Below are 21,755 nucleotides of genomic sequence, written 5' to 3'. Positions count from 1 at the left end.
AATGGCTTTGTAGATGGATAGAAAGCACATTTGTTTCTCATCATGGTGGAAGGAGCCCAGTGAATCATCTCTTATTACTTTTCCTCTTGCCTTGGCCAATTATCTGAAAACGATAGATTCACGTGCTAGCCACGGTGACGACGGAAGCAAAGGTGACAAGGCGTCAATGGGGTAACACTGCGCCAGATGAACATTAGAAGCGGTGCCTTCAAAATCGGGCTGAGAACCTGTGGAGTTTGGAGAGGGGGTGACAACCACTGGACTCCCCTTGTTCGTTCGTACCACAATTAAAGTCCAAGCTTATACAGCTCAACCCCAGGGGGTTATAAAAACGTCAGAAGTAGTATCCATTAGATTTCAGTATGATAGCATCAAGTTCAATTCTTTTCAGATATAAATCTTCTGTAATGTTACAAATATTCCTTCACGTTGTTTTCTGATAGATGTGGACTTGATGTTACATTTCCTGGTCTTGTTCCGCGGGCTCACTGTTATGTAGTGGGCTTTGGCTTACCTTCTGGTTGCTTGCTGATTAGTGCGTCCCAAATCCTAGCTCAAACCGAAAACTTGCGATCGGCAAGCTGCGCAGCCAATGGTTGGGCTTTTATCTTTCTCCCCTTGCCCTGGGAGCATCTATACTGCGTGTTGACATTCCCTCACCTTGTCACCAACCTCACACCCTTTTGCCTGATTTGACGAGGCGACTCTCAAACCCTACCAACCGTGGGTGTGCCATTTCGGTTACAGGGTTGGACATCGTGCGGGGGTGTTTAGGAGCGACTCCCAACACTCTCTCCGACCAATCTTTTTCGTTACTGGCTACAGCCAATGAATCGCAAGGAAAACAGCCACTAAAAGGACAGTCATCGAGTGCACGGTAATGAAGGATGGTTCTGCATAACATAAAAGAAGACCAAGCCTCCCTCCTTCATCACACTCACGACATCAAACCTCGCAGGCATATGTTTATTTAGCATGAGTCGGAAAAGACCGCCCGCTGACAGAACCTCCGAACGGCGCAAGACCAAGAGAGGGCGCGTAAATCCGGGCAAGACTGAGCCTCCCCACGCAACTGCAGAGGTTCCAGACGACAAGACAGATGCCCCAGCAGCGAACGAAGACAAAACAGCAGACGACGATGTTGACCAAGACCCCGATACCTCCCACGCGTCTGCTCCTGACCCCGATCTTCACAAGACTAAGATTCTCGAAACAGCTGCGAGCGATCTAGAAGATGAGACAGATGCCCCGACGGCAAGCCAAGATAGAATCCCAGAAGAGCCTACGAATCAAGAGCCCGACGCCTCAAACTCTTGTGCTTCTGAGCCCGATACCGACGAGACTGCGGTTTCGCAAGCAAGCACTAGCCGCGTCGATAATGGGATAGAAGCATCCATGTCAGATCAGGACAAGGCATCAGAAGCCCCTGATGACCTACTAGATCTCACATGGGTAGATCTTGCTAGAGATCTTCATTCCATCCTCAAGTACTCAATTTACGGTGAATTCTTTCTCTTTTGCCATTTACGAAACGGCCGTTCTGGCTGGGTAGCAGAAGAAAAGGTTCAGATTGAGGCCCCTTTTACTCTCAACACATTCTGGGAGTCCCGAGAAGACGTCCCAGGTCGCCCGCACGCTGAGGTTTGCGAGAAGGTCTTCAAAATTATACCTCAGCAACCTCGATGGAAGAAGAATTGTGTTATCTGGCGAGTTGGAGAACCCTATTTCACAGGCACCCCCGCCATGATATCATATTTGACCGAGCTCAAAGATAGATGGAAGGCACATTTCAGGTTGCCTGAGGTTATTACTTTATCGAAAGCAGAAGCACTATATCCGGAGACATCAACAGGGTGCTGGGAAATGTCAGCTTCTAGTGATTCAGACCCAGTTCCGCAGATGATATTCAGCCATCGGAAGACTCCGAAATATAAAAAAGCGATATTCGAATTCTTCATTCTCTACGACTCTTGTGACGGAGAATGGAAGAGCGAGGTGGACATCCAGAAGGAATATCCTGCGGCTGTCGAGACTTACTGGCAAAGTCACCCGGGATTGCGCGAGAAGGAGAGTCTTGAACGTCTTAAAGTTCCGGAGCAGTGCTTTAAGATTCATAGCCATAGGTTTAAAGGAGGGAAAACTCTATTGAAAGTTCAACTGGTAGGAAAATCGGACTGTGAAGAGATCAAGGCTTCGAGAGCACTCAAACGTTGGAAGGAGCCCACCGAGAGATACCTGGAGAAACACAAGTTACAGATCTGATCATGCTCTTTTTATTGCATAGCTCGACTGTCGTCTCTAAGACTCATGCTGATTTAATTATATCTGCTTTTCGCCCCTAATGCGGCGCCTATGTTGCTCGATCATTGATTCCCCCCAAACTCTTGCAATAGCAACATGTGGCCGATCAAGAATGAGGTTAGCTAGCTGGTCTGCCATAGGAAATCTCGTGGGTTCAGACACAAAAAACCTTCCATTACCGTTTAGTTCAGAAACTCCGATATCCAGGCGTATCCCGACGTGGACGGATCCGAACTTCTCCATATTGTCGGGATGGTTCAGGAGACGAGAGTTTTGATACAATGCAAAGTCCTTTAGTTCTTCCAGCTTTTGTTTTCGCTTCTTAGGATCGTCCGAGAACCATTTGAAGTGATTTGGTGTCGCCTTTTCAGCGGCGAAATGTGGAGGCTCCATGTCATGATTGACTGTTGTGAACGCGATTTCAATAACCTGGCGTCGTGAGATAAAGACGCGATACTCGCCCAACTTTTGCAACGATTCAATGTATTCCTGATGGAAAAACCTTGGCTGTCTTATGTCAGGCACGAATTCGAACGGCTCTGAGTTGGACTGTGGAGTTTCAATACATTCCAGGTTGTCTCGCGTCGTGCTTTCAACGATTTTAACATCAGCACCACCACAGCTATAGCCACGTTTGGTCACCATCCGCTTTATGAGTGTACTAGGCAAAGTACACTTCCCCATGCCGAAGCAAGTCCTTGGACGGTAAGAGTATTTCCAATCAGCATCTCGAGCAATCATATCCAGAATGCGTATGTCTGCTATTTTGCAAGCTGCCGACTGGTTCTCCGTCTCACTTGGACAGATAGAAAGGCTCCCGTGGGCTGCTGACAGCATTTGAAGATGGCTGTAAAGGTCGTCCATCGACAATGTTTCCCAATCGCCATGGCTGTTTGCCAACAAAATCAAGACACTTGATGCTTTCTTTTCCATGATGTAACTCAGCAAAGTATTTCCTAGTACATTGGATACCAGCCATTTCCACGATTTGAACTCAGCTTCAACGCGGTCCCTTGCGCGAGCAAATAGCATAGTTAGAATCGCTTGATGGATTACTGTATAGTCGAGATCTTTTTTGATAAATGCTTTGCCGGAGGACTCTTTTATCTGCTTTAGTAATTTTCCTTCCAAGATGGCTGCTACATCTTTGTGGAGTGTTTCGATATCAAGCAAGTTGAGGCGGACTCCTATCATATCGCCTTTCGAAACGTCTTCATCAGCGGCTGTGCCAACACAGAGCAGAAAAATTGTGTCTGAAGAGCCTTGCGTCTCTGTGGAGATTTCCGGTCCTGGACCTCCAAGACCTGGGGTGTCTTGAGCACGAATACCATCATGACTTTTCTCCGCCGTGACATGGGTCGTTGATGTAAGCAGTTGCGGCTCACTCGGAATTTGTCTTGAAGGATCTGCGCTTAGACGTTGGAAATTGCGTTCTCGAAAGAGAATCTCGAGTTCAGGAGATGAAAATAAGGAAAACCTCTCTTCAATCATTTGTATCAATGACAAGAGGTTCTCCTTTCTCATGTTACTAAGTGCGGACAATCCAAGCCTTGCTGCACAAAGAACTGCCGCACCATGTGATGTTTGAATAATATGTTGCATGGCAAGCAGGACCTTGGCATAGCGTTGATTTTGTGCGCTCATTAACCCATGACAGATGTCGGGCTTGCATAGCCCATCAAGAAGTCCTTGGAGCATCTTTTGTTCACGCGGACATAAAAGACGCACTTTCGGCTTGAGTTTCAACCACGCCTCTGCACCTGAAAGGCAATGATTCCTAAGAGGCTTCTCTCTGGCAACACTTAACTCTGGGGTATCCATAACCCGAGAGTTGTATTAAAGAGATTGTTATAGAATTATTATAGAGGTGCTGTAGAATTGCTGTAGAATTGCTGTAGAATTGCTGTAGAATTGCTGTAGAATTGCTGTAGAATTGCTGTAGAATTGCTGTAGAATTGCTGTAGAATTGCTGTAGAATTGCTGTAGAATTGCTGTAGAATTGCTGTAGAATTGCTGTAGAATTGCTGTAAGATTTATGCTAGGGTATTATTAGTATGTGTCTCTACTGTAGTCCCTTGCAAACTCTTTGGTTTGTCTCAAACTGGGCCTATCCTGGCCCGCCATTGCTGCCCACATTCTACTCCATACTTCCCCTGCAGATACTTGTTTTTTGCAGATGTGTAATATTACACGCCCCCAGATAACAACTTAATGCTGGCGGTTGGAGAACGCTAGTCTCACACTTGTATTAGATTGATTGGAGATAAGGCTGGAGAAGTTACTCTATAACTAATAAGGTAAGGCGCGCGACGCAAGCATCAGCTATCAGCTCGGGTACGCACGTATACTAACACCCTTGTTCTTCTTCCCCGCTTCGAGTGACTCCCCTGTTTCCTCAACTCAACCTGCTGACTCCCCTGTTTTCTCGACTCAGCCTGCATTTGCGTCCATATTGTATCACCCGAGCCTACCTTTGTTGAGAAGCATTTGTCTCGCCGGTACCGCAAATTCCCTCCGGCTAATTGTCCACTCATGACGTCACGATGGGTTAACCTCAGTAGTAAGAATAGGCAAGCTGCACTACCCCGCTTTTCCCTGGTTACCTGAAATCTTGGTTACTAAATTGTAAGAAATTTACCAATACTTTAATATCTTATAACGTGGTTGATAAGCGAGTGAGTCAGACAAGCAAGTGAGTCAGCTTAACCTATACCTTAAAAGCTACTTTTAAAAAGCCTATATAAAATTCAAGCTAAGCCTAAAATAGCTAGAATTAAGATATTATATATTTAACTATTTAAAAGAGCTTCTTACTAAATTAAAGAATTGTATTTAATTTATTATATAAGTAAAATAAAAAAAAGCTTATTTACACTACTTACACTGTGTAAATAAGCTTTTCTATATAAAATAAAATAGCTAAAAGTTTAAAAAAAATATTTCTATAAATAAATAGCTACATATTATGTAAAAACAGTTTTTTTAGATTCTTAGCTATTTTATTTAAGGTATCTAGGCACTATAGGGTAGGCTATTTTTAGCTGTACAGTGCGCTGACTCACTCGCTTGTCTGACTCACTCGCTTATCAACCACGTTATGCTGTAAAGCTAATATGTATAACCTCGGCTTATAATGGTAATATCTGCAGCCGCCTCATCCTCCATTACGTGTTATTAAGTAAAAAATCTTAAGTTAGATAGTGCCTTCTTTATGGGGCTTTGTTGACTATTGAATAATGCACTATAATGTACGGATTGTGTAGGGTAAGACGTGATTGACAGGCAATTGGGCCTGTAAACAGGCTGCGTGACTTATCAGGATAAACAGCAAGCCAAGGAGGGGAGCTGGGCAGGACAAGCAGCAACTTGCGTAAATTACTTATATCTACATATAGACCACAATCTTGGATTTATCTAGCTACTTAGGCTTCTCACACAATCTATTTATGAACTTAAACTTATATCTTGTTCAACGTCTCCTCATGGGTCATGATGGACTCCATAATTAAATTTTTACTAGCCCTGATTAGTCAGAACAAACTTGCATCGTGTAAATGCGGTTAAAGATGGATTGCCTTGGCAGAAGCACACAGCAAGGATTACTCATTCGGCAGATGCCAACTAAAGCAACGAAACCTCACCCCCCAGCTAACCAAACCCAGATTCTGTGGAGTACCTCCTAGTTGCTGCAGAAAACTCAGGTCCAGACTTTCCATGTAGATAAATGTCTCTCTTCCTGCGATTGCGTTTCCCAATAACGCTATTCTCAGCTTTTCGTGCCGCGAGCCTGGCTTCCTTTGGAGAAACAAAGTTGTTCTCGGCGTTAAAGGACGGTGACTCTCTTGGAGACGTGTATAAACGGATATCGTTGGCCAGAGTTTTGTTTTATCCTTTTCACTCTGGGTCAGCGCCTTGAGGTGAAGCGATTTCTTGAGGTGAATCGATGTCTTGCGGTGTATCTTGTAACAGCTCCTGAGGAGATGGATCAGTGAATTCTTTAGACACTTTATCCGATATGCAGAACGATTCGTTTGGATTGAAGCCTTTATCATCAGACGGACCCTCAGAGATGAGGGGAACATCTCCTTGAGTGTATGTCCACATGGCTATCAGACTTATTGAATGGGTATAGAGTTGAGGCGAAGTTGCAGTTATGAAAAAGAAAGAAGTAGTTGCGCGATTTGAATGTTTGTATGATCTAATACTTGGATGCCTGTGAAGATGGCAGTCATGAGCCCAAGACCTTGAGGATTAGCAACAAGGAGATAAGAAGGTTACTAAGAAAAATAAGCTGATAATTATATTATAATATCTGGTTTTAAGATATTTATGGGATTATTTATAATTCAGGAGTTAAATATAGAAGCCCCTATTAATTCTTGCTCTTTTTCTCGTTCTTGCTTTTATTTTCCATTTCTCATCAAGGTGTGCGGCCCAATGGACTTAACGCCTGCCGTCCCCAATGTTGGGTTCAGAACGCGGTAGCTGCGACGCCGTCCGCACGGGATACGACGAGGCGGGTGTCGAATGGAAAGAGGCGCAGCCCTCAAAACTCAGCTCTTGTCTGTGCTGTTACTGTACGTAGCTTGACCGTGGCCGCGGTGTTGGTGGTGCAGGGAAAGTGGAATTTTGACCAACATGCCAGGCATGGGGTACCGGAATGAAGACCTGCAGGTCCAGTCAAGGGTGACCCCATATTCCGAGCCGCCACCCCCGTCCAGGTTGGCTATTTGATCGGGGATCATCTCTAGTGAAACCATTTTCACGCGATTCAAGTGTTGGTGTCATCATTTGGCAAGACCAAAGACCCTAGGTAGCCGGGGTCTCCAGAGGATCCGGACAAGCCGGTAGGTACCAACCCTCGCTTGCCAACAGGTGTCTGAGTACTTCTTAGTTATCTGACATAGAGGACTTAACCTAACAAACAAAGTTTCGTGATCCTGACTCTATCGGGAAACGATCTCCGGCGTGAATGGTTGCTGAGGGAAGAGAAAACACTCTTGAGGATGACTAATGATCATGCCTTCCAGCACAGAGATAATAAAAAGCAGTATCAGGGACGAGTATTGTATGAAAGAAATAAGACATTGGAAAATAAAGATCTGAGTGCTAACTGCTGAGTAAAGCTTGATATCTCAATAGGTCCCCATGCCAGAGCTCGCATTCACTACCTAACTACTGTTATTCACCTGAACCATTGTGCACCCAATGATGGAGTACCCTCGAATCAGTGGCAGTGATATACCGCAGAACGGTTTGATTAATATTAATGCGATGTGTTGCACTTCTGGCATTGCATACACCGCTTCTACAGTCTTACTGGCGGCGTGTCTCTACACTGCATATTTCATTCTCCACGATTGGCGCATTCAGCATTGTAGGTGATTTCTAATATAGGCTGCGTTATGGTAGCGAAAGCTGCTGATTTATATCAAAGATATGATCCTTCTTGCCTGGATGTTCACGATAGCCGGGGCCATAACACTCGCTGGCATACACAATGGCACCGTGAACAATGCTACTTGGGAAATTCTTGTTGCCAACCTAGTTGTCATCCCAGGCACAGTCCTTGCCAAACTGGTGACCTGTGTCATCTACTACGCGGTATTGGAAAGGCTTTGGTATCGATACCCCGCCTTTGCCATCTGGACTGTGGCGTCTTTGATAACCTGCCCCTTCGCCGCTCTGTGGGTAGTTCTCTTGCTTGAAGTTATCGAGTGTGAACAGCCTCAGGTTCCCTGCTCGCTTCACCTTGGCAGAGTTTATGCTATCTATGTGGCACAAGCGGTTATCGGGGCTTTGGCAGACATGGTATTTATGTTTTCTATGCTAGCTTACACCCTTCGCAATACCAAGTCGCGGAATAATAGAATGAGAGTAGTTGTTTCTGTCGGCAGCGGGATATTCCCGCTAGGGGCTGTTGTGGGCCGGTTTGTCATTCTGGTCATTGGTCTCAAAAACAATGACTCAACGCCCTTGTTGGCAAATGGCATATTGCTTTTATCAATTGAAAGCAATATTGTTATTGTCTGCAGTTCAGTACCCATGATTCGCAAGTTCAAAGACAATCACAGGTGCAATACAGTCGAATACCCACGACATGCTGCTGTTTTGGATGGAGTTCAAGGCGATCGGGGTCTGAGCTCATGCTAAACTCATGACTGGGGTACTTGAGTACATTGAGACAATTCAGTCTCTGGGAGTTTAGGGCATGGTTACGAAGAGTACTGAATCTTCGAACAGACGTAAGGGCGAAAGCCACTTTATATTGCGTCCTACCGTCTTTTCCCTCAAGCAACTGGTGCCAAAAGCGCATTGCAGTGGTCTTGGATCGCCATGACTTCTCTCGCTGTTTCTTCACCATACCCGATATACACTACTAGCTGAGAGTAATAATTTAAACATTTGTAATTTAAAATGCTTTGCAATATCCTCACGGTCCCATTGAATTAGAGTACAATTCCTTTTATAAATAACTCAATTTACCGGCTTCCAAGTAATCAAGACCTACATACGCTCGGTGGTGGGGCGAAATCCGCCTCTTGCTTGGATCTTTGCCAGGTTAGCTTTTGGGCTTCTGATAGTCGTCGTAGTCCGGATTACTAGCCGCTCACATCATTTAGCTTCCCCACTGTAGCAGCGGTTAGGTAGATTACAAGCACTTAACCCTTGAATCTTCTGGGAGAAAGCTGATTGGCAGTCGATAACATAGTGTGATTCGATCCATAAGTAAGTACTAAAGCCCATCCCCGTCTTCCTAATCCGAATCTCAGTTGTCCTGGCAAAAATTGTTCAGCATATGCCAAGTTCTCTCCTCCACCTTTCCAAATTTCTTCCCACAACCGTTCCCTTCTCTTTCCCTCTCCACTCTGGGGTCTGAGTACGTCCTGATTCTCGACTTTTGCGATTTATGATTTTGATCAGTCTCACCTCTGAATACTATCGCCATGCAGATTCCACCGAAGGAAGAGATCCGTCGAAAAGGGAGGCAAATGAGAAATCGTGAGGCCGCGAAGAAGTTCCGCGAGAGGAAGAAAAAGCAAATCGCAGACTTGGAGAAGAAGGTTTGCATTTTGTCTGCACAGAACCCTAATGCAGAAATGGCCGACCTTTTGGAAAGACTTGACCGGGTGATAAAAGAGCGAGATAAGTTGATCAAAGAGAGAGACCAGGTGATTGAGGAAAGAGACCAGATAGTTAGGGAGAGGGAGTGTTGGGTCCAGCTTGGGCCATCTTCTAAACAATACCCGTCTCTGGATCTCATCGGACCTTCTCTATCATACCCAACACTACCTGAAGGATTATCCTCCAGGGTATTACAAAGAGAAAAACCGGAAACAACGCCACAATTCTCCACGATCGACTGTTTACAGCCCTCTGAGTTTTACAGAAACCAAAGAAATGGCGAAGATCCAAACTCGTTTTACTCAAGTCAATGTAACTCTGATCCTATGTACTACGGTCAATCGGCCTGGGACACGAATCCTTGGGGATGATGTCTCACGTATTGTCTACAAAGGCAATGTTTCACGTGATCAGATATTCACCTTGACTTGCAGCTTGAACATAAGCTTGGAGGAAAACCAAGGAATGGATGTCTACAACTCTCGACAACAAGTTTTGGGGGGAAGTGAAATGGACTATCGGCATGATCGGCATAACCTTCCAACCATCTGAACATCAGAATAGAAACTCGGGCCAAGGGAGCTGGGTCAACTACACCTTAGCAAATAGCCGCAAGCTGTTATCAGCTCCGAAACAACTGTTCGAGCGTCAATCTAGCGTCGGTGTCAGATTAGTGGGCTGTTGGGCAGGGTTAACAAATTAATTCGCAACCACTTCGCGCGAGTAAGACGCTATGGCCTGTTCAAATTTGTATGCATCTAACAGCTTGCCACCAAGTCACGATCTGACCCAATAGGTGAAGTTTGCGGAGGAAGCATTCAGCGTCGCTTAAATTTGTATATCGATAAATTCAACGCTTTTGAACCCTTCTGGATGATGTCGAAATCTGTGGTCGGTAAAACCATATTGTTGATATGAACGCAGATCGAAACGTGCGCGTTCGTGAGGGCATCCAGGATCTGTTATTCAAGCCTCACATATTGAGGATTCCCTTTGAAACTTCCACAATCCATGATATTGGACATCGTATACCAGAAATTGTACTTTGTCCCATCCCAAGTCAAGAGGCAGAGTCGTAGCTGAAACGGGCACCTTCTATTAGCCAATGACGTGGAATGAGGAAGCAAGATCCAATAACCTACCTTTGCGGTGCTGTTGCCGGGCGTATAGTCCTTGGGAGTGCGTCACAAGCCGGACAAGAAAGCTTGTGTCGCTGTTCGCAAGTCGCAGGCGTTAAGCAGAGGCGGGTCGAAGCCAAGCTTGTCTAGTTCCAAAAACCTACACAGGGCAAAGATAAACGGTTAGCTACTTTGCTACCAGAAATGGCCCACTTCCTGCATACTTAGAAAGCTCCCAGGAGATCAGAGTGAGTTCCTGCTGATCCTCAATGGAGAGTTCATCCCAGCCCCTATGATAAATATCAGTGAAACTCCCTAATTAATAAACAAAGACTTACGATGAAACAGTACGGAAGATAGATGTTGCTTGCTCAAAGGCCTTCGCAGCCTGGGCAAATTCGCCTTCACGCTGAAAGCAGAGTACAGCAAGCAAGAGGGCACGGATCAGATGCGTAGATGGTTTGCGGCATAAAATGGCCTTATATGTATCTGCCATCCATTTTTTTAAGCATCAGATGTCGTCGAGACCATTGCCTTCAAGTTCTAAGATAAATAGTGGTTTACACATAGACCTTGTGATATAAAGGCTTGTGGCATACGGAAGCTGCAATAGTCCTTCGTCGTTCATTTCCTCTGTAAAGCTAGAGTTGCGGTAGCTCTGCCAGTAAATGTAGACCAAGTCCTGGTCTAGACTTAGTATCGGGAAATCCTGTTTCCGGAAATACTTCATCATATTTCCAATAAAGGCAGGCGTACGTGGTAACTGCATTCTAACAAATCTTCATGAAAGGTACTGTTGAGAGTGCCCTTCGTGAAGAGGTAACGAGTTCAAGAAGGTTATAACATGTTGGTCAAGTTACCACTGATGAAAACCCCTAAATACGCCTTTTATCTTACTATGAGAGCAGACCACAACTGTTGTAATCATCGATATTGCCAACTCAGTCGGCGGTTTCCGAGACAGTACCATGCAGCCCCTGCATGTATGGAAAGCCCTGGATAGAGAAGGCTATAGCTCGAACCTTGTGGCTTGTTGCTTCGATGTGAACAAGCAGTGGAACCTGTGAGCCAAGTATCAATTCCTACCTTTTGTTGACGAACATGTTACGGCATCTGGCACTTCGGATTCAATGTTTGTCAACGTGAGCTCCTGCTGCTCATGCATCTAACACTTTGGAATCCCAAGAGCTACCCACAGAGCTGGAGGCACTGGAGACAAAGTAGCTCAGTAGAAGCTATTCTTTCATACCTGCCAGGTTTGCAGCTCGACAAAATCTCTCGTGAGCCCTGACTCACTGATCCGGTAGCCGCCCTCCCTTTACCCAGCCTTGTATTTGGAGGATGGTGCTAGCAAGAGGCTCAACGATATGACAGGGCAATGCCATGGCGAGAGTGACATCGGCAGTTGGATCGTTCACGTTGATCTTCTGCAAAATGCAGGGTGTTCTGTGTGACTGCGTTGAGAAGTGCGTATTTAGCGTCCTTTGTAGTGGAACCTTGCTCTGGTTGCCGTATTAGTTGCCTCGCTAGAATGAGGCTCTGCTAAGCTCAATGCGCGCCTTGCATCTCACGGCGTGTGACCTTCTCACTGAGCTCTGCAGGGCTTCAGAAATAGCGGTCTGGCATCAGCCGCAACTGGTCGCCAATCAGCTTTCGGCCTCCCTTTTTCTTATTTTCGTGCTTCAAGCTGCAGTATCCTGCCGCCGTTGGTCCTTACTGAACCATATTCAATACAATGCGATTCACTCATAACAAGTTCATATCAAAGGCGAGTCTGGCAATACAAAGGCATCATACAATGGCCCTGGATCAATTACACAGGCCGGCAAATCATTTGCAATTGAACCAACTTATATACTAATGCAAGGCCTAGGATTTCCTCTGCTGTATATGGTGATATCAGTCCACGGCTCTCTACTTACTGACCAGAAGCTTAAACTTGAGGATGCTAATACGGTTAATAAGGATATTAGTTCTGTGTATAATTATTAGATCTAGCTGCCAGGCATCTTCTCAGGATCTATATAGATATGTTAAATTTATTGCTGATAATGCAAATTTACAAGCAGTAAAATTTAGTCGCCTCCAATATTCAACATTACTTTTCCAGTGAATTGATATGCCTTTTGTGGTTAACAGTGAGATCTAGAGAACTTAGTTAGAAATGACGGTCTCACTTCAAGGAACTCTACGGGTCGCGCTCCATCCATTTTCAACCCAATTGTCAAACATGTTGGCGCCTTGTACCGGCCACACCGAAAATCGAAACAAGGCTCCTGCGGTATCAAATGAGCAGGCTCGATGACTAGACATACCTGCAACATGGGGTTGACCTGCAGCCGGGATGTATAGACATGGGTAAAGGATTGTGCTGAGCACCTAGACCGGCCCGGCCGTGGAGATTTTCAAACCCCCTATCGCTGACATGGATTCTATCAGCAATGGTGGGTCTTTTAATCAGAGCCAATCGCGGAAAATCCAGTTCGGCCCAGACCAAATGCCACACAAAATCCGTCACAATCCTGAGTCATTGACGGTCATTGTTGCACTTTGACGGGGCGCAGACCCATGCCGGACCGTGCTCAAAGAAGTATCCGGGTTCTGTTCGCGCTTGACGACTTGTCCATCAATCCGTCCTTTATATCAGCCCTCTAACCTTGGGGAAGTCTTTTCTACACCCTATTTACCCCTTCTCGTTTATCTTATAACTTACTATTAGGTTTCTATACTTATCGTTTTCTATACCCTTCAATAACGCCCTCTTGTCAAAAACTACTTTTTAGCTATATTCACAATGCCTCGAACGCGAAGCTCAATGAAGGTTGTATTAGGGGAAGATCAACCAAGTGAAATAACGATAAATAAAACTTCAAATGAACCTTCGAGGAAACGAAAAGCACCGGATGAGACTGACCCTGAACCAAACAAATGGAAATATAAGACTAATTGTCTTAGATGTTCCTGGCGTGGTATAAGAGCAGACAGATTGAATGCACATATCGACAAATGCCGTAATCGCCCTGCAAAATGCAAATGTGAGACATGGTACACAAATCGATACGACGCGAGATTTGACAGTTGCTTTGAAACCGCTACAGGCAGCGACCTGACAGAAGGAGAATGGTGCGATCTGGAGATTCAAACAGTCAAGCTATTATATATATGGGATGGTGCTCCTGAAAACAGCCTCTTTCTATTTCCAGGAAGGTCAGCAAAAGACTTGCGCCGTATGTCGGAAACTCGTTGGACTCGGTGCCTAATTTGCAACTATGCAGCGACGGGAAAAAGAAAGAAATGCTCTAACTGTCATTCTGGACAGTCGTTTGTGTGCGGAATCTGCGCAAAAAGCATAAGTCACGTCTTGTGCGGCACTAAAGAAGAGTTGATCGACACCCATAACCGCTGCGCGGTTGACGACTATTTCAAAACATGCTTCAGATACATGCCAGAGAGTGCCCTTGAAAAGCTGATGTTTCAGTGGAACCTGGGACATCCGAACGTGTCTTATGCAGAATTGAAGCCAAACTTTGATCAACATGAGCAAAATGTCGAAGCCGCGGTTTCGATATTGAAAACTCCGCATGCTCGGCAGAGCTTCCTGTCCGAGTGTAGAAACAATCGGTCTCTTACTCCGGCCTGGAGTGAGCTTCTCAAGGACTTAGAGCAACTCGCCAACAGAAATACTCAATCTCTATCATCGCCTCAGGACGAGCGATATCTCTCAGTTAATCACTTCATATTCGACCGGAAGACATTCAAGATCAAGGCGGAAGAAGATCCCAAGTTTCCTAGCATCACAGTACTGCAGGGCGGCCATAGCTGTGGTTTCGAGGAAGCTATTAGTAAATTATTTTCAGTCTCGTTAGGTTGCGTCTCGTTGGGCTATGTCTCGTTGGGGGAACACAGCAGAAAGCAGATGAAGCTCACAATGGCTCCGAGGAAGCCCAGTGACTGGGCGCAGGAGCGGTTGTTTTGCAAGCCATGCCGATTCGTCGCGTCTTCGAAAGACTATTTCGTATCACACAACATATCCAGCCACCCAGAGAAGAAGAACCCAGAACTCTACGACTGTCTGATTTGCGGAAAGGGGTTGAACATAAACTCTCGCCAGCATAAATGCGGAGTTTCTTCGAGGGAGATCCGATTCGGTACGCGGGACCTTTTCATGGTATACTGGTTGAAATTCATGGAAGTCAAGGTCGATAAGCTGAGAGATTTGCTATCAGTTTGGGATGATTTGAGAAGCCCGGTATGTTCGGAATTCAGAAAGTATCTCAGCTCACGTCTAGCGATCAAGAACCCTACCAAACCAGGTCAGCGCAAAATCTCTCAGTAGCCTCTTGCATACTGATAGTGTACAGATTTAATCTACCCTTTATGCGTGTTATTGAGACGGGCCATCCGATCCCAAGAAAAGAAGGAAAACCCCTGCTTAGTTCTTCAGAACCTTATAGGAAGGACAAAAGTCAGCAAAAGAACATTGAATATCTTGAACTTTATATTCGACGTAGCTCTGAGGGAGCAGACCTTTTTAAATGAGACTCGGAAGATCCATGGTATGCAAGAAGAACTGGAGGCTCCGAAAGTAGTGGGAGAATTTGGTGTCGATATACTTCGAAGTCTTGAGTCGCGTTATCATCCTGAGTGGGAACAATCGACGGAAGCCTACGGTTACCACAGATTCCGTAGTTCTCCGATGGGGAACGCACAAAGAGAGGCGATTCATGTCCAAAACCAGAGTCATGAAGAAGGAACAAGTTTTAATCCTGTTGATATACCTTCCGACGAAGACACCGATTCTGTCAACGGAATAGAAGCTCCTATCGATGGGGAAGACGCCATGTCGAGCGTTATAGCTCCTAGAAATGAACTTGGTCAAGCGGAAAGTGAAAGCTGGTTCAGTCGTGGCTTTTATCTTGGTAGGGAATCGAGTCAGGCAGAAGGAAACATTGACGACGAACATGACGGCAATAACAACGACGAGAACAATAATTATAATAACGGCGACGGCAGCGAGCAAAGATTGAGTAATCCGGAGAGCTCTAGCGACCAAAACAACGGATACATCGATGGTCTGAAAGAAGAACACCGATACTATCGTTTCATCAATGATATTGACCTGGAAGCACCGATAGAGAAATTGAAAGAACTGGAGAAGGGCCTGACAGAGAGGCACTTGGAAGATCTCAACCGCCATCATTTTGATGATATTGATTTGAACCTTCGAAACCTTATAAGTCTCAAAGGCGCATTGAAGGCGCTTCTGGAAACACGCGAAGCCGTTGAAAAGTCAATTCCTAAAGACTTCTCTCTGGAATGGTCTGACCAGATTGTCGACGGTATCGATCTGAAAACCCCGACGGAGCAGTTGAAGAAGCTGAAGGAGAGTATGGATGAAAAGCAGTGCGAAGACGTGAGATGTGGTCGATATAACAATCTCGCTTTGAATGCTGGAAAGCTTACACGTTTTGCCCGGGCGATGGAACGCTTTGTACCAGCGAGTGAACGCGTCCAAGAAGTGCTGGCGACCTGGAAACGCCACACGAGCTAATTGTCAACCTCACATAACATAATGTCCGTCCGTCTCAGCTACAGCAGAAAGTCATTTGCTAACATCAACCATTTTCTAGCCATCACTTAGGGTCTAGAACTGTCTCAATATTTCTTAGAACAGACACTTTCGTTGAATAATGAAAACAGACTTTTGGGTATCTGCATCTAGTATTAATGATCGTTGTTGTGAGGAACCATGGTCACTTTGGCCTACGACACAGCGGTTATCAAAGTGATGATTTACCCCGCTTTCAGTAAACAAGCCACCATTTCTGTCTGCTACAACATCAGACTTTAGAGAAACTCTATCTAACTGGTAACTTTGAGCTTCTAGGGCCTGCGGTCCCTCCGTCCCTTCCGTGACCCACCTCCAATCAACCGACTTCACTTTCTTCAGTACCCCAGATTCAAGACACCTTCACAGCCTTGTATTGTAGAACTAATTTTCGGCAGATTGACAGATCATAGACCCATATAGAGTTAAAGGGGAGACAGCGAGTCGGAAATCTCCTCAGCGACGAGACATTAACCTAATGCGCTCAATGCCAGCGCTTAGACGAACAGCTCATAATTTTACACAGTATCAAGCTAAGGATCGTAAAATACTTCAAGCAACTTCAAACCTGGTGTACAGGTTTTGGAGATAAAGGACGCTGCTATACGGAGCACTTAATTCTACAGCGGTCACGGAAGACAAAAGGCAAGATACTATATAGATCGGAAGATAAAAGGCTAAAAGGATACCATAGAAGTCTTTCTGAACAGAATAAATCTCTCTTTATTTTGCTGCTTGATTATCACCAATATCAGGCACTGCAATCATAAATCCGTGGAAAAGCTCGTTCTTTCTCCGCATCACATCATTTCAAGCGATTGTAATAATGAATCTGTTTTTTCTTATACATGCCACGCCAACCTAGGTACAATCTAACCTCAGTACAATAACTTCCTCTAAAATCCACACAGTCATTGTGTCGTGATGGTACAATTGAAGCCACAGCAATGTGTACCTTTGGACATCTCTTCCCTCCGTCCCACTAAGTAATCCATTCTTACGCAATAGTGCCACCTGCACTGGACTCTTAATTCTGCTGGAAAATAGGCAAGCCCTGAGAAGAGGTTTCGTGAGGCCTTCCTCGATTTGTCAAGGGATTCACCAGAGCCTCCGGCCGACAAGCCTGGTGCTCGTAAGGCAATGTCTTGTAGTTGACTTGAAATCGCTTGCGAGCCTGTATCAAGTAACCAGGAAGCTGTCGGACTTTAAGGGCCCACCGGGAGATGGCTCTGCTAGCTGTCCCAGTTACAAGAGCAGTTTGGCTTGTCTGACAAGGAAGAGGCAGACTTTCGTCGTCACTAGTGTTGGTGATGTCTTTTATTCCTTTATTCTTGTTCTTGCCTGCTATAGATGAGCGATAGTACCGAGGGGCGATCGAGTTTCAAACCTTTCTTCGGATTCCATTGTTTTGATCTCGGGCTCTTGACCTTCCAGCTTTCGAAAGCTAGAAGGGACAAAGCTCTTCCTAGTCCAGCCATGGTCCATGCTGACAGGTGTACGAGGGGGTATAAGGAGAAACTGCGGGCAGTTGTAATTGTATTGGACAGGTTCCACCATATCATTACCGTGTACTGAAAGACTTTGATTTCGAGCCTGAAATGAACCTCGTCAGGTTTGAAAACCAGACGAACGTTGGAATGCCGGTATAGAAAAGCAAGTAGTGCATTCTCCGGCTCTAGATTTACTTTGAACCAGGGCAAGATATAGCCAGAGGTTAGCTTTGTCTTTGCAGGTAGTAATGCCCATAGGATGTTGAGGATCATTGTGTGATGCTGGGTGAAAGGTAGCCAGATGAGTAGCAGATGGTCAAATCCTCGATACTGCTGTGCCAACGGCAGGAAGAACATCACAATATCGAGGACGTCGTGCCAGCCCATCGCAAACCAAAGATGAAGGCAACTTGAGGAGAGAATGGTTCGCCATTTGTCGAGGGGGGTTAGGGGGACACCAGCTATATCCGTGGTGCCAGAGTGAGCTGCAGATTCTTGCTGCATGCCTCATCTACCACCTGGCTGACCAGAACGAACCATGCAGCTTGAACACCATGTGCCATGCTCATCACTGTATCTTGATAATATGCAGTAACGGCTAAGCGTCAATAGCCTATCGGAGTGCACCAGAAATAAGAGGAGTGGATCCATGCAGCATCGGGATTGCCTGCCAACGCCTGCATGTGTCTAGTGCTGTTCTCTCACCTGCAAGCCAAAAGAAATGTGGTGGTTACATCACTGGCACGGCGGCTGACCCGCTCTTGCTCTGATTCGTCCACATCTCATATTGATCTGTATTAGTTGATCTACTTGTACACCTTGACAATGTGGCAACTCCCAATGTGACCTCAGAGGGCGCTTCGAATATCCCGCTGGCGTTGCCCCGATGTTTGCTAAGTTCTCTGTGCTGATTTGAGCTCTCAGCCACAAGTCTGAACTGCAAATAACACATCTGGCTCACAACTTAGACATTATATCAAAATGCTTGACCAATTGGCGCCCCGATGTTTGCAATAACTCAATGAAAGGTAATTCAGTCAAGGACAGCCTAACCACAGCCATAAACTCTTCGCGTTCACGGGTACGCTCCTTTTCGGTGCAGTCGTTACTGGAAGGCGTGTCGTGATAAGTCTGATTGATATCAGCGGATAGCTTAAGGATCAGGCTGCTGGGCATACTCTTTCTATTACCGTCGTGATACAAATGACACCATCATTAATGCAGATCTCGGGAAGTTTTGCATTATGGTCACTGGTGATAGCGGTAGTCATTTTCGAAGTTTGCTCAAAGGTGATAAGACCAGGGGTTTGACTTCAGCCCAGGATCAAAAATGCAAATGTAAGAGGCCCCTGTGAATATGGAGGACAATCGCTGCCGCAAAGCAGTCAATGGAAGCAAACAAGGCAATCAAGGTAACCATAAGCTGCTATCGATGTGCAGATGTTAGTGGTATACGGGAAGGGGACCTCATATTTGTACCGTGAGGCCCTCTACTGCCATGCAGACGATCCTACGCACCAACACGCATGACTAAGTGTCTCGGCCTGGATGCCCCTGAAAGCAAACCGTGTAATTTCGAAATCCCTGCCTGCTGATGCCAGCATGAAGCAACTATTGTTCCAGTGGGACGTTCTAAGAAGCTCAGCAATACTACAGTATATTGAGTCGATTCTCATGGTAATTAGAAGAATTTGTGTCGCAACTCAAATCTGCTGCAATAGGTTCAATTGAGCACTGAACATTAAGCAGAAAGGTATTGAAACTCACCAAATGCGTTTTCTACATGAAGTTATTCCGTGATTGATGCTATAGGGGTGCGTTGAATTGACAATAATTTGTGATATCATGTCCTCTCCTGTGACGACTGAACGAAGGTGACGTCTAAACCCCTGCAAGTTGAGCTGCACCCCACTCACCAAGAACTCCGCTGCCGCGATCTCAGCAAGGGCTCGAGTGCTTTTTCAGAAAGCGACCGCGGGCAGGGCAGATCTCCACTTTGGAGGGACCGCGGGCGGAGCAAAGGTTGTCCCGTACCCTAGCGCGGGCGCAGCGTGTGCCACCCAGCGACAGTGTTCTCCACCATGATGAGTCCGTCGATTCGCCTTTGCCATCAAAAATGATCGGGCTGCAATCGTGACAAATACCTCGATGCACATGTTGATGCCCAGCCAGACGATCCCACTCAGCTAAGACGCCAGGCTACAGCTCTTCCTCCATCACGAACGGTCTTCCAGATTGTCATTTTTTTGTTGCATTCATAACCAAAGACAAGCTCGTCCACTACGTAAAATGGAATGTCCCAAAACGGCAAGTCCACGCAATATATCCCACTTACGTTTTTGTGCATTTTTGTACTAACGTTGCCAGGACTCTGATCCTAGCGCAACGATCGATGACGACGTGTGGGATTCCGCAACCAAAGTCGGGCCCAAAATTTACACTGAAGAAACATTGCTTTGGAGAAATAGTACGGCTTTATTTAGGGGACCTACAGTGAAAGATTGGACGCCAATGAAGAGCACTGGGCAATGGGAAATACCCTATGGTTGGTGGGCTTATCTTACCGGAGGAGAGATTCGGAAAAAATAATTACAAAGAGCGCAACTGATCTTAAGACAGCCAGAGTCTGGTAATTATATCATTCAGAGCGAACTCGTTTATCGTTATGGTGATTTTGGCCGGATGATCAGTCGCACTGGGCACTTCCATACTTAGGCATTTTGATAACATGATACCTCGCGCCGCTTCGTCCAGATACCCTCGGCTGTTTTGCACCCCCTGAATACTCAAGTCTCCAAAAAGTTCACCCCAGAGACTGAGCTTTGTCTTTGTGAATTGCACCGAGCCGGATATTATCGCGTTTACTCCGCCCGGCAAGGCCAAAGCCCTTTGTTGTTCTATCTCAACAATCTGTATGCCGTAGAGCCTCATTACAAGGGGCGACACCTTTGCAGCCTCTATATTCAGGAGGAGACGGCATTTGGCTGCATCGGGGGGGAATAACGCAAAGACTGAGGCTTTATGACCGTTCCGAGCAATCATGTCACCGAGCTCTGGGGGGAAAACCGATGGTATTCTGCGAGCGTCGGGCCACTTGTATCCATCTGGTGGATTAACTTTTAACATCGGTTGGCTTATGTGATCCAGTGAATGAAGCTCTTGTGTTGGCTGGCCCGCAGCTGGTAGAGATACTGGGATCGTTGTATCTAGGATTGTGTTGTTCAGTCTGGGTCGCTGAGCCACCTGCGCTGGCTCATCGGGATCGTCGAGGAACTGGCCACGAGGTCGCTTGAAGGAGTTTGCCTCGGGGTGTGACACAGGCATGGTTGAAGGACGGGGAGGGAAGCCGGAAATGCCCGCCTTACTCAAGTCCGCTACACGATTAGAGAAGTAAATAAACGAGCAATTCAAGGCTACTCACAACGGCGCGTTGACCCTCGCCTAGCGACCCAGAGCGTGCTCTGAATACGTTTAACGAGAGTATCATCTACTGGCGCTTCTGATACGAGACCAGCAATGACAGACATTCTGTCGTACGGAATGCCAGACAAGGATAGAGGCGGCTGAGTCTTGGGATCTTTGGTCGCTAGGAAATATGCTAGCCAACACCAAAACCCTCGACTTAGGAAGACTTGCACGATGTGGTCTGGTGACTCGAGGGCATTTAAGGCATCATCAAATCCAGCTGGTGCTGTGAACGGCGGGCTGTGTTTGGCCGCAAGGTAAACTGAGAGTTTCTTGGCGATAGCGTCGATGGTCTTGTTTGGATCCGAAATTGAACACGGCTCGGATATGCTGACGTCGGGACCAGCTTGACTAGGAGCCTGGCCAGTCATTTCACTGGAAATTAAGTGCATGCCAATTCAAGAACTTGTTGTGAGTCTCGCTCGCGGTCAGCCCGTCTTCTCGTTAGATTAAGTAGCAAAAATGCACGCGGGACGCGCGGTGCACATCGCTCGCGGTATTTGTCGACCACGGGCGAAGCGAAGAGTCACTGGGTATGATTTAATTGGTCGGGCGTGAGTCATCCTTTCTGCCGCGGTCGACGGCGGTCGACCGCGCGGGGTACATGTGCTACCCCACATATTTCCGAAAAGAGGATAGATACATGTA

At 46.1% G+C, this 21,755-nt stretch overlaps 8 protein-coding genes across 8 annotated transcripts; 4 read left to right on the top strand and 4 right to left on the bottom strand.

The window, feature by feature from the left end:
- Positions 1–975: 975 nt before the first annotated feature.
- On the top strand, positions 976–1,903 carry FOBCDRAFT_242073 (uncharacterized protein; the record flags this gene model as incomplete). Its single annotated transcript, XM_059610442.1, has 2 exons — positions 976–1,641; positions 1,826–1,903. 2 exons carry the CDS (start codon positions 976–978, stop codon positions 1,901–1,903), a joined length of 744 nt encoding a protein of 247 aa, XP_059465461.1.
- Positions 1,904–2,319: 416 nt separating this feature from the next.
- Positions 2,320–3,999, bottom strand: FOBCDRAFT_139914 (uncharacterized protein; the record flags this gene model as incomplete). The annotated part of the gene is made up of 1 exon (XM_054706098.2): positions 2,320–3,999. The coding sequence occupies one exon, from the start codon at positions 3,997–3,999 to the stop codon at positions 2,320–2,322; it is 1,680 nt and encodes a 559-aa protein (XP_054562073.2).
- Positions 4,000–7,545: 3,546 nt separating this feature from the next.
- Positions 7,546–8,319, top strand: FOBCDRAFT_101740 (uncharacterized protein; the record flags this gene model as incomplete). Its single annotated transcript, XM_054706097.2, has 2 exons — positions 7,546–7,678; positions 7,739–8,319. Coding segments are annotated over 2 exons (714 nt in total), but the record flags the coding sequence as incomplete, so codon positions are not given.
- A 929-nt stretch (positions 8,320–9,248) lies between these two features.
- On the top strand, positions 9,249–9,797 carry FOBCDRAFT_242071 (uncharacterized protein; the record flags this gene model as incomplete). The annotated part of the gene is made up of 1 exon (XM_059610441.1): positions 9,249–9,797. One exon carries the CDS (start codon positions 9,249–9,251, stop codon positions 9,795–9,797), a length of 549 nt encoding a protein of 182 aa, XP_059467635.1.
- An 813-nt stretch (positions 9,798–10,610) lies between these two features.
- FOBCDRAFT_242070 (uncharacterized protein) lies at positions 10,611–11,929 on the bottom strand (the record flags this gene model as incomplete). Its single annotated transcript, XM_059610440.1, has 5 exons — positions 10,611–10,704; positions 10,883–11,033; positions 11,073–11,253; positions 11,741–11,744; positions 11,841–11,929. The coding sequence occupies 5 exons, from the start codon at positions 11,927–11,929 to the stop codon at positions 10,611–10,613; spliced, it is 519 nt and encodes a 172-aa protein (XP_059465460.1).
- A 1,782-nt stretch (positions 11,930–13,711) lies between these two features.
- FOBCDRAFT_242069 (uncharacterized protein) lies at positions 13,712–16,117 on the top strand (the record flags this gene model as incomplete). The annotated part of the gene is made up of 4 exons (XM_059610439.1): positions 13,712–13,771; positions 13,864–14,857; positions 15,056–16,009; positions 16,047–16,117. The coding sequence occupies 4 exons, from the start codon at positions 13,712–13,714 to the stop codon at positions 16,115–16,117; spliced, it is 2,079 nt and encodes a 692-aa protein (XP_059465459.1).
- A 1,062-nt stretch (positions 16,118–17,179) lies between these two features.
- On the bottom strand, positions 17,180–18,146 carry FOBCDRAFT_277240 (uncharacterized protein; the record flags this gene model as incomplete). Its single annotated transcript, XM_054706094.2, has 2 exons — positions 17,180–17,493; positions 17,540–18,146. The coding sequence occupies 2 exons, from the start codon at positions 18,144–18,146 to the stop codon at positions 17,180–17,182; spliced, it is 921 nt and encodes a 306-aa protein (XP_054562069.2).
- A 1,607-nt stretch (positions 18,147–19,753) lies between these two features.
- On the bottom strand, positions 19,754–21,610 carry FOBCDRAFT_228165 (uncharacterized protein). The gene is made up of 3 exons (XM_059609766.1): positions 21,064–21,610; positions 20,010–21,016; positions 19,754–19,949 (listed from the first exon to the last, which is right to left on the bottom strand). Exons 1-2 carry the CDS (start codon positions 21,497–21,499, stop codon positions 20,253–20,255), a joined length of 1,200 nt encoding a protein of 399 aa, XP_059467634.1. The 5' UTR covers positions 21,500–21,610; the 3' UTR covers positions 19,754–19,949; positions 20,010–20,252.
- Positions 21,611–21,755: the final 145 nt, after the last annotated feature.

This window comes from Fusarium oxysporum, chromosome VII (assembly GCF_013085055.1).
Source record: "Fusarium oxysporum Fo47 chromosome VII, complete sequence".
Lineage (NCBI taxonomy): Eukaryota > Fungi > Ascomycota > Sordariomycetes > Hypocreales > Nectriaceae > Fusarium > Fusarium oxysporum.
This window is presented reverse-complemented; position numbering and strand designations above follow the sequence as displayed.